At 41.6% G+C, this 11353-nt stretch overlaps 2 protein-coding genes across 4 annotated transcripts in view; both read left to right on the top strand.

Moving 5' to 3' along the window:
• Positions 1 to 91: 91 nt before the first annotated feature.
• LOC109479857 (leucine-rich repeat transmembrane protein FLRT1-like) lies at positions 92 to 4322 on the top strand. Of its 2 annotated transcripts, none has more exons than XM_019781890.1 (4): positions 92 to 310; positions 1313 to 2177; positions 2552 to 2639; positions 3185 to 4322. In XM_019781890.1, exons 2-4 carry the CDS (start codon positions 1326 to 1328, stop codon positions 3457 to 3459), a joined length of 1215 nt encoding a protein of 404 aa, XP_019637449.1. In that variant the 5' UTR covers positions 92 to 310; positions 1313 to 1325; the 3' UTR covers positions 3460 to 4322. The 2 variants fall into 2 exon arrangements, with proteins under 2 accessions (XP_019637449.1, XP_019637451.1); XM_019781892.1 differs by lacking the exon at positions 92 to 310 and adding an exon at positions 970 to 1085.
• Positions 4323 to 5113: 791 nt separating this feature from the next.
• LOC109479890 (calmodulin-A-like) overlaps positions 5114 to 11353 on the top strand; it is a 9768-nt gene continuing 3528 nt past the window's right edge. Inside the window, exons 1-2 of one of the 2 annotated variants that reach the window (XM_019781938.1) lie at positions 5114 to 5225; positions 9810 to 9993. In XM_019781938.1, the coding sequence (XP_019637497.1) occupies positions 5182 to 5225; positions 9810 to 9993 (228 nt within the window). In that variant the 5' untranslated portion in view covers positions 5114 to 5181. Of the gene's footprint in view, positions 5226 to 9106; positions 9994 to 11353 lie in introns of those variants that run through there. The other variant, XM_019781937.1, reaches the window with a different exon arrangement.

Consider the following 11353-nt stretch of genomic DNA (forward strand, 5'->3'; position numbering starts at 1 on the left):
AAAATGACAGAATTTTGAAATACTGCTCCAATCTCCCCCAAGATCTGTACCTTGGTAAATGTTTAACGGAATACGCCGACCGTTAGAGTCGTTGGTGGAGTTTGTCACCAATCAGTTTGCGGCCCCAGCCATTGGTGATTTACTGTGTTTGCTGTGCGCGGGACAATGTGCGCGTGTGGACCCAGCAAACAGCCCCAGCCATTTTGAATAAAGTTCACCCAGCCATTCACCCACCTTTACCACACCTGTTTCTGGCGGGCTCTTCAACGGACAAGCTCCACACCTTGTGCAACGTCTTCACGTGTTGAAGGTGAGATTAATACCCCCTTTTATTCACTTTAAGAAGAGTTTTTAGTACTGAACATTGTGGTGATGAGTGATTTTATGATAAAGATGTTGGAAGTGTACTTTTTACAACCTAAATTGAATTCCAGTTAATGAGGCAGTTGAATGTAGTGCAAACAGTCATGGTATTCAGTTCCAGCCATGCATCTTGAACTACCTTGCAAAGTCCTGTTCCTACCTGTTCTGTGATTTAAGCTTGGACATATGAAATACAAAAAGAAGAAAAAGGCCACTTTGGTCAAGGATTTTGAGAATAAAGACCAGCGACTTCAATTTTTGAATTAGTACAGCTACATGTAACAGCAATTCAAAGTTGAACTTGTTACTGATAATTGATGATCAAGATTTATATGTATATGAGGCAACTTGGTATTTCATTTGCAACGAGACTAAAAAGTTAAATCTTTGGTTTTGTGATATGGCAAGTCACCTGGTGTGCAATTCATCCAGCATTATTCTTGCTCAACAACGGCAGGGACCCTGGTTATAGATTTACTAACAGTGTAATTATTTGCTGAATGCCAGTTACCTTACGTCATGACTGTTACACAGTGCAGGGTCACAGGGTTTATTCAAAGTGCGCATAAACCCACGCTATCTTTGACATTCTGCGTCCCTTGTTTTTGCATACATTAAAGCTGAACTTCAGGGTGGACCAGATTTTGAAGAAGTATTCAGAACAAGGACAGTTACATTTTGTAACTGCCGTAGAGCCTTTATGTGCAGGCATTTGTCAAAAGGTTTTCGTCAAAGTCAGCTCTTTTCTCTCAACAATTGAATGCTTATCCTGAAGTCTCGTGTACAATCGTATGTTCCTGTTTCAAAGACTCAACAAGCTATTTTCATGCACAAATTGGCTGATGCATTCAAAATCGAAGGACATCCTGTTGAACTGTGTAGTTCTTTTCTGTTTACTTTTGAAATGAGACCAGTATTAACCCATGTTCTTACATTTTTTTTACCATAGGATTAAATCAACCATGCTGCGCATCCTGGTTCTGTCAGCCGTAGTCGTGCTGTCCTCTGCACAGGTCCGAAATTGTCCAGACAATGACTATGGCCCTCGTGAGTGTACATGCACCATCGTAAACCTGGCAGGCATCGACCACAGAATAATTGACTGCCAGGGGAAAAGTCTTCCCGCCGTTCCCGCTGGCATCCCTGCCGACACGTTCTCACTCGATCTCAGCAACAACGCCATCACCGAACTCTCCGCGGATGCCTTCACATCTCTGAACGCACTCGAGCAGCTTCTGCTGTCAGGCAACCAGATCACTGCCATCCCAGACGGAGTGTTCCAAAGCTTGGAAGATGTGAAGGTGTTGCGGCTGAACGAAAACGGATTGACAACGCTGACCAATGGGATGTTCTCTAGCCTGGTTGCATTAGAGAAGCTTGACTTAGATGATAACCGGATCGAGACCATCACTGGGTCACCGTTCAGCGGCCTGGCACGCCTGAGGGAGCTGAGGTTGAACGCCAACCGTATTATCAACCTACCGACCGCGGTGTTCCAGGGCTTGGCCGGTCTTCAGAAGCTGTTCCTGCACGACAACTTCATCACCAGCGTCCCGTCACAGGCCATCCGCAGCCTGAACACCCTCATCGAGCTCCATCTCGAGAACAACGACATCCTCACCGTCGGAAACGACAGCTTCGTGGGCCTGACCTCCATGCTGAACATCTCGCTGAGCGGGCAGCCGGACCTGGTGGAGGTGCAGGCCTTTGCTCTGCGGGGGGTCAACAGGAACCTGGAGCGGCTGGAGATCAGGGACTGTCCCAAACTCACCATCCTGCATGAGGAAACCTTCCGCGACTTCACACTGCTACAGGTACATCAATCATGTTGATAGTGGATAATGGAAATATGACCAGTAGTCCTTTTTGTTTGCAAGGCCTTGATAAGGAAATGATAATTCTGTATACAGAAACAAGTTGAGAATTATGACTTGAAATCTACATGATAGTGAACTTCGATTACTGCTTCTAAAGCCTTAGTTTAATCTAATCAAACATTTTGTTTTTACATTGCATCTTGGATGACAGGTACATGTAATTGTGCCTGCTGACTGTTGTTTGGCAAACAAAATTTAGTAATATTTGACAGGAGCAAAAAATGAGAATGCAGATGGCTCAGTGGGAATGATGAAAATCAGATTAACGGCGACTTTTTGTGTGATGATAACATTGTCCATTTCTTTTCTAGCGTCTGGACTTGTCCAACAACAACATCTCTCGTCTGCCCAAGGCTGCCCTGGAAAACCTGAACCGCCAGGCACTGGTCACACTATCAGGTAAGGGACTACATAATTATGTAGTTATCTATCCTATATGTGTAATACTGTAACAAACCAGCTTTGTAGACATGCAATAGCAAATGTATTGTTTTACACAGCTTGTCACATTATCTAACCCCAAACATTGTTTAGGTTATGACCTAATTTGCATAATTAATGTGAAAAGTATGTGACCCCTTATTGGTGAATGATGGGAATTTTATACCTTGTGACATGTGTAAGTTACTTAAAGGTTAACACCACTATGCATATATTATGTTAATGTAGAGGTCATTTGCATAATTAATGAGGACTTGTTGAAATGAAGTTTGACAAAGGAGAGGAATTTCACACGAAAGATATTGTCGTTTGAATTTAGAAAACCATAAATTAAACTAGATCATGCGAATTACAACCTTATTTTCATAGTCAATGAGACAAATAAAAAAAACATTTATATTTCATGGAGGTATGAGATCTCCGAATTCTTGTTTGTAAGTGCAAAACAATAAACAACAACAACAAAAATTTGAACGGTTCTGACGAAGGCGCTGATTTTGCAGGTAACCCGTGGATCTGCGACTGCCGTCTGTCGTGGCTGCGGGACTGGATGGACGAGGCCGTCATGAACCCTGACCTCCTGGACATCAACAACGTGATCTGCGATGCGCCGCCCAAGCTGAAGGGTCAGCAGCTGGAGATCGTGAACCGGTTTGATCTGGACGACCCAGACGTGTGCAACCTGCTGAACCCGGCGGGGCAGATCGGGGCGGGACCGGTCGTGGTCGCGTCGCTGTTCTCCCTGTTCTGCGCTCTCGCTTTATCGTTCGCCGTGTGACGCTGCCTAGAAGCAATGTGGTAGCTCTAAAACCTAGTACTTGTTTCTCTGTATTTGATCTATTTTTTCTCTTTGTCAGAAAATCAAGTAAGAAATCATGTACAATGTGCAACAAAGGGTGTAAAATGTGCATCATCAGTGTTTACCAGTCACATTTTAGTCCTGATTATGGAATGCTTTCTAATCAACTTTATGACTGATGATTCAAATGTTTCTTATATACAGAAGGTGTGATATACCTTCGGCAATGCCGTCTTTAATTCAGATCCTTTTGCAATACAATGTACAATCTTGAAAATTTGTCACTTTTCTTAGTGGCAGGAAATGTTGTGAAAGAAGAAGTGGATACTTTTCAATAATCATCATGCTGTGATTCTTAGGAGTTTTCATGAGCTGAAGGTTTTAACCATACTACTAGTTGTTTTTTAAGGCTTTATTAGGCAGTTTTTATGTTTTTTTGTGTGTATTATGCTATGTTGCACCAAGCTGTTACACAATCTCCACTGAATGTGAATGTTTTAGGGAGTGGTTAATCAACTGATCTATAAAACTTTGTAGAATTATTCCATGACTTTCTTCAACTTTTATTCTTTCTATCATTGTACATTGTACTTAGATGTATGGCCTGTATAACTGTTAATCCCTTTCTTTGTGTTCATTTTCCTGGTTTTACACTTGTCTTCTATTCATGTTACCAAACCACCACATCCCCATACTTTGATATGGAACATCCCAATTTTGAAAGCTTTTTGATAGAGGCCATCACTAGCTCTGCTTGTCAGTCACAGAATGCTGTTGTAAGTGTTTTTCAAGTTTTATTGATGGCAATTGCAAATAAAAGCTCAGTGTGAACTTTGGTGGCATATTCTGATTGGTTGTCAGCTCATTATATGAATGCTTCAGAATACATTGTTTATAATCATCATTAGGCCCACTAATTCAATTTCATCGTATTAACCTCTTCTGAAAAAAGTCATAATATGCATGGATTATTCTGTAAAAACTGAAACCCCCATATGAGCCATTTGAGTTTCTCCATCCCCAAAAGGTTGAAACCCCATCCACATGTATAGTTTGAACTTTGTCATTTGCATAACTTATTAATTAATAACTAGGTGGCTTGTAGACATTTGTAGGTAGACATATTGACCTATTAAGGGCTGTTTTTTGTCGTCTTATCTGTTGTTTGTGACATAGTAACAGTATATTAACCTTCTCCCTACCAAGGTAGCCTTTTTGCACAATTTAAATTTGGTATGATCTTCATGTGCTATATTTCATCAGGACAAGCTAAAATTATGCTACATGTATTAGAAAACAAACTTTGAAAACTACAAGTAGATCTTTTAGGCAAATGATTAATTGATTAGCTCATGAACTGTAAGGATTAAAGATAGATTAACTAAGGTCTTAATCTTACATGGTGCAACATTGGTTTATCTGCTAAATACCTGTACATGTAATGTGTCAGGGCTGTAGTGTCCGGCAAGTGTGGCCATTGCTTATGAGCGACCTCTAGCGGCTGTCAAGACTTATGCACGCTATATATAGGTAACACTCCATAATTCCACTACATCAATACACGTTGAAAGGAAAATTAAAACCGCCTAAATTTTGGCGCCAAATCAGGAGTGCAGGTGTCGTCTGAAAATGCTCCTGACAGGTGTCCAGTTGTAGACCTCTGATGGTGCTGAAGACTAGTGCTCCCGTACTGAGATTCGCATGGGTTCCAACTTCCACAGTCGCATGGCGTTCTCACAACATAGGTAAGTTGAGATCATTTTCTTGATATATACATTTGATGGAGTAGCGCTTGTTGCAGCCCGGTCTCACAAATATATTTACTATCGGCGATATTAGAGATACATTGTTGTACATGTACAACGTTACCTGTCCGAGCAAATGAGGCATGGCAACATACGAGTGGTGTTCATATGCTGCTGCCTACTCGCGCATCTGGAAAGAGAAACACCGCATGATCACACCTAACATTAGAACAACATAGCTTTACTTTAAGATACAGAGTGAGCTCGGTTACGGAAATAAAGCAGTGTTTAGTCGAAGCAAAAAAATTGGAGCATTTTATATCCCGTCGCCAGATGGCGCTCCAGCACTACGCCAACGCTTTCAGCTGGTGGGTTTGACAGCATGAACACGATGACGCCACTAAGAAACTGGCCACTAAGAAATTAAAGTTATAAATCTTTTATCTTCAGCGTTTCATTTTGTAAAACGTTGCGAATAAAAGGTAGTAACTAAAAACTGAGGAAACTTGGATAAAAGTGAAATACCAGTGCGGCAGGGCGGTTATTAGATTGTATGAATTGGAGTTTCAATCACTAATCTATATAAATGGTTACAATTTAGACAACGAGCACTGTTATCATTTCGCTGCACTGAGCTATCCTGGTGATCAAATCTAAAAGGAACTAATTATAACCAAGAATCCAATCATGCCAGGAAAGTTGAAGAGGTCGTCCCTAACTTCCTGGCACACCGATATTGCACGGTAATTGAAAGGGCTGTGATGAAAAATTAACAAGATTTTACAGTATGGAGCAGTTAAAAGCCTCTTTGTATCTCTGATCCTAAATACAGCTTAAATGTACGTCATATTAGGGGTTAACCATTAATAGATACAAGAGGCTATGAAAGGGGAATTAAACTGTACGATTTGAACCAGGAAAATTGACCACACAGGCACACTTCCACGGTTTCATAATTGTTTATTTTCTCCGTTGTGCCTTGGTAATCTAAGAAGATACACAATTCTAATTTTGACTTCAATTTGTCCCCGTTTGGAACCGTCATCCTCGACATTGTATTTGAACTTAGGATGAGGACATTCCTGCCGCTCCAAGATGTGACATGAGATACGGGGTGTACAATAACAGTCGGTATCTTTACAGGAAAGACATATTAGGTCATTCGTGCTGGACTAACGTTACGTGCAGATGGTACTATTATCTTCAGTTGAGCCTGGCATCCAGGGAGGTTTAGGGAAGAAATATTTTATCCCACTGTATAGCCAATAACATTCAGGGCAACAATGATAGTCGATTCTAAGCAAAATAGTGTGGGGAACTGTACCTGATACAGTGTAGAATATTTTGCCAGGGTACCCCACAGTTCTATCGTTAATTTTTTTACAGCTCATGCATTCGAAAGAGCATGCTTATATATTATCAGTTTTTTATGATGTTTTTATTTTCGTCGTGTCACATATAGTTTTCAAAATAATTGAAATCTGTCAAAGAGTCTATATTTGTATTGTTGCTTCAAACTCAGGTTACAGCATACATTTGTACATACATACAGTCAGTCGTTTGTTTATCTCTCCCCAGTACTAATTGCGCATTAGTGGTCTCTATGCGGGCTACATACCGCGAGAAGGCCTTCAGTCGTCACGGCCTGCAAAGCCGAGATTCTTGACGGTCTTCCGAGGGCAGCGACTGTAAAATATCTCACAAAGGACTTGCGGGTTAGATACAACTGTATAACACCGCAGTATATACAATTTGTTTTGGACTCAGTGGGGGCATAATGGGACATCCAGTGCAGTTTTTAGGGCTTGGAAACCATATTTTTTAAAGTCAATATTCTAGTCACTTATCTACATACTAAGTTGAACCAACAATTTCTTAATGTATATCGACATTCATGGACCAAAAATTCCTAAAGGTCTGACCAAAAAAACGGTTACTGGCCTCGGGACGGGTACCACCCCGAAAATAAAGGACTTTATCTTGGGGCTTGTTTCTGCAGTTTTAAATGCCTTTTAAAAGTATGAAATGCTGATTCAAATGTGGTACAGTATGTGTCAATTTTATACAGATTACCTTAATCAGAATACTTCCAGTTTTGCCGCCATGAAAGTGCATGCGATGCATTTAACTGTCTAATAAAAGCTCTAAGGTTTCTAAAATATTCATAACACCAGCTGTTGTCGCTATGAAAACAATTATGCAAGACTATGAAATTTTCCAATTTGATTAACACAACGCAACATCACTATAAAGAAGTAAACTTTTCACCCTAGAGGGGAATTTCGTTAATATTTTACAAGTGGATAATCCTCAAGGGACAAACCAGAAATGATCATGACAGGTGAAGAAATTTTGGTGAAAACTTAAACTTTCTTGTCAAATTAATTACGTCAGTTAAACTTTTCTTGTGTACCATCCTTTTTTTCTATCTCTAAACTATCTCTTTGTAATTCGACTGGGATATTTATAAGAAGATTAAAATCATAAAACTTTTATAAAAATTGTAACCCTTAACGTTTGTCCACAGAGGCTACCAGAAGGAAGTATCTGAAACATTTCTGTGTGTGACATATCTGTAGTGGTATGTCCCTAGACATTAATAAAGACTAATAGAATAGCAAGGTCATCTGTGGCATCGATGACGCGGCTTCAGTAAGCTAAGATAAGCCCCATCTTCGGACATAGACAGCTGCGGCCAGCAGCATGATCTAAAACACACCACACTCTAGATATAATTCAGCCTCTACAATCTTTGGTTATAGAAATCCTAAATTTTGTTCTTACGTTGGAGGGGGTACGGTAAGGTGGAGGGGGGTAGTTAAGAGGTTGCAGGTTCAGTACTACATCAATATTTATGATACAAAGGTTATTTAATGTTAATTCCATCCCAGCACCTGGTGTTTTCTCACCAAACTCATTCCTGCCCTGAGCCATTTGGTTGGTAGGAGGCGGTAAAAGATAAAGAAACAATTCTCTTGAACTAAGACCATGTAGCAATAAATTAAGCAATTGACCACAGATATAATAGCAAAAATCGTAACCACTGTCAAGCCACCATCCAGTCTGATTTCCCCCGAAAAGTGGTGTGTTCGAGTTGCTCGTGTCTTACTAGGCCTGATAGGGTGAGGGTGCGTGTGGCTACGTCAGTTTAATGGTTCAAAGGTCTGGCCGGATCAAATATAGCATATCATATACTTAGGCCACACCAATTTAATTTGTTGGTTCTCGGATTTTTTCAGAAAAAATATGAAGCGACAGGGCGAAAAAAAAAAAATAAAAACAGGTCTAGGCATCCTATTATAGGCTTAAATGCTACAAAATGAGCCATGAAGTCAACACAAAAGGCTGGGTTAAAATTTAAACATTGAATTTTGAACTTTTAATCAAACCACTGCAATGATAGATGGGAAAACTGTAACAACTAGGAAGAAAAGGACTTTCCTCAACTGTTGGGGGGCAAAACATGAGCATTTTTCAGTTGATTCAGGACCAGAATCAATTTTTTTTTTTGCAAATCAGAAAAAAACGAAGAGGCGAATCCGAGAACCAACAAATTAAATTGGTGTGGCCTTATCCTGTATTATCACTACGAGGGAAGGACTATACGCTGTAGTTCGCCGGGCATGTGTTGGCACTGTTGCCAAACTTAAGTCACGACTGTTTACTTCTCTCTTGTTAGATAAGCTGATTCGTAAAATATTGTTGTACAAGGTATAACGTTATAGCAAGGAGGTTATAGTGGATACAGCAAACTACACTAACAGTACAATCCTCTAACACGCCTGTTTTCGGGACAGGAAATAGTGCGCAACGCTTTCCAAGAAGTTTTGGAGATGACCCAAAACATTTCAAGGCGCTTTAATTGTCACACATGTAAAATGTGATAATGCCTTTCTTAGAATCCATGCTATCCGGTTGACGTCCGTTTAAAAGACGTCAGACAAAGGCGTATCTTTGTTCTTTCAGGTGAGCTCTTGCATGACAAGGTTAGGGACTGTTCGGAAATAGGGAAGCGGCCACGTGAGACAGTTCCTAAACATACTCGTCTCTTACTAATGGCGTCGGACCCTTAGTGTTTATATGTGCCTTGCCAGTTCGTTGGTTGAATTACGTTGTTTTTGTTACGGTTTAACTTTGTTGAGACAGCCCACGCTACCGACCAACCGTAGCGGTTATTGAGTCATGAACGGTCCCCTTAGGGCTGCCAAGTGGGATGAAACACGGGTCGTCATATATTGTGTACCCACCACTAGTACGTACCCACCAGCTGAACTGCCGGGGGCAAATAGCTGAGGGCTTTGGCCCCCTGATGGACGGTTTGGCTCTGACAGTGCTTCGATCGAGGTCTGGTGGTGGTATTTGGAGCAGAACGTTCGGTAGGAAAGCAGGCTAGAGCAGTCCTACAAACGTGCACACGTGTGTGGCCTAGTTGTGGCGTCCTTGGGCAACTGTTATGGCCGGGAGGGATGGAGGGGGCGACCCTGTAGTTAGTGAAGCCGGCGGGACAGAGCGCACGGCTGCCGGTAAACACCACCACCACCACCGCCGACTCTCCTTCTCCGGTATCCGCACCTCCCTTCGCAGGTCCTCGGCGGCCCGGAGAAGCTCCCACGGCGCGGACTCCGACAGAATGAGTGAAGAGGAGATTCAAGAGTGGAGAGATGCATTTGACGTGTTCGACAGAGACAGAGACGGTGCCATCAGCGCTAAAGAGTTAGGTTCAGCTATGAGATCGCTCGGGATGGATCCTTCAGAGTTTGAAATCCAGGTGAGTTTGGAAACACGTCTGATCTAGATTTAACACTTCCTGTACATGTAGACTTCTTTGTCCATTGTCTATTCGAGCGATATCGTGATCCAGGTAGAACGCAACTTTGTCCCTTTATTTATTTTGGCGTTCAGCCATGAACATGTAAGCTCTTCCGTCATGCTCTAACAAAGCACAGGAATCAAGATTGCACCTGACAGGAAAACATGAATGTTTGCTGGCATTTCCCCTTAATACAACGTTCTTTGGTGATGTGTATTTACCTTGAAGCTCGGTCGGATTATGGCTAAACGCTCCGCCGCCGATATTATCGTTCTTTCACAGGAAATCGTGACAGGTGTAAACCTCAAGCAGATGTGGGGTTGGTTCTGGTTGCCATTCACAGAAGACATATAGTATGTGGCAAAATGTTAAAAGGATCCATAGGCAATTCAGTGTGACATCAATGTGCCCAAAACGAACCAATTACCTAGCCTCAGTAGCAGGCTTATAGAACTGGGGGTTTGGTGGTCTTCGGCTGTTTTCTGATTAGCCCAATTCAGTGTGACATCAATGTGCCCAAAACGAACCAATTACCTAGCCTCAGTAGCAGGCTTATAGAACTGGGGGTTTGGTGGTCTTCGGCTGTTTTCTGATTAGCCCAGTTCTAAAAAAAACGGGGGTAATTCAACTAGGCCGGCTATGATGTCTTTATGCAATCAGAAAACTATAGCACATAAAAGATCTCAAAGACCCTGAAGACCCCCCAAACCCCCCCAGTTTTTGGCATGCTATGGAGGCTACCAATGTTTTACCTTTCGCGAAGATAACTGCCTCCTGAACCCTGTCATCAAAAGTTGTACGACAGGAATTACACATAATGTTAAAGAAACAGGTGTTCGGACAAAGGTTAAGAGGGAGGGGGGCACATTTGAATCAGAGTTCCCAAGGCATTGAAATGACAAAATCCTGGACTAATCTATTTTATGGAATATTAAGAAAATTCAACTGCTACATTGTCACATATCGATGCTGTTGTAGCAAAAACTTATACTACAGAGTATTGACACTTCGTCCGTATTTTATTGTACACCATCTGCTCACAAAATTAGTTGTATGCAAAACCAGGTCTAGAAATAATTACCTTCGCCAAGAAGGTTATGTTTTCAGGGGCGTTCGTGTATGTGTGTGTGTGTGTGTGTGTGTGTGTGTGTGTGTGTCTGTACAACACGATAACTTGAGAAGGTCTTGATGGATTGTCTTGATACTTGGTAGGTGGGTAGGTCTTGATGAGACCTCAAAATGATTAGATTTTGGGCCACCTGGCGGCTTGTCATGGTACTGCAGCAGAACTTCCGGTTTTGATATCTCATGATCCAGA

The sequence above is a fragment of the Branchiostoma belcheri genome, unplaced genomic scaffold, assembly GCF_001625305.1.
Source record: "Branchiostoma belcheri isolate BF01 breed outbred unplaced genomic scaffold, Haploidv18h27 scaffold5, whole genome shotgun sequence".
Lineage (NCBI taxonomy): Eukaryota > Metazoa > Chordata > Leptocardii > Amphioxiformes > Branchiostomatidae > Branchiostoma > Branchiostoma belcheri.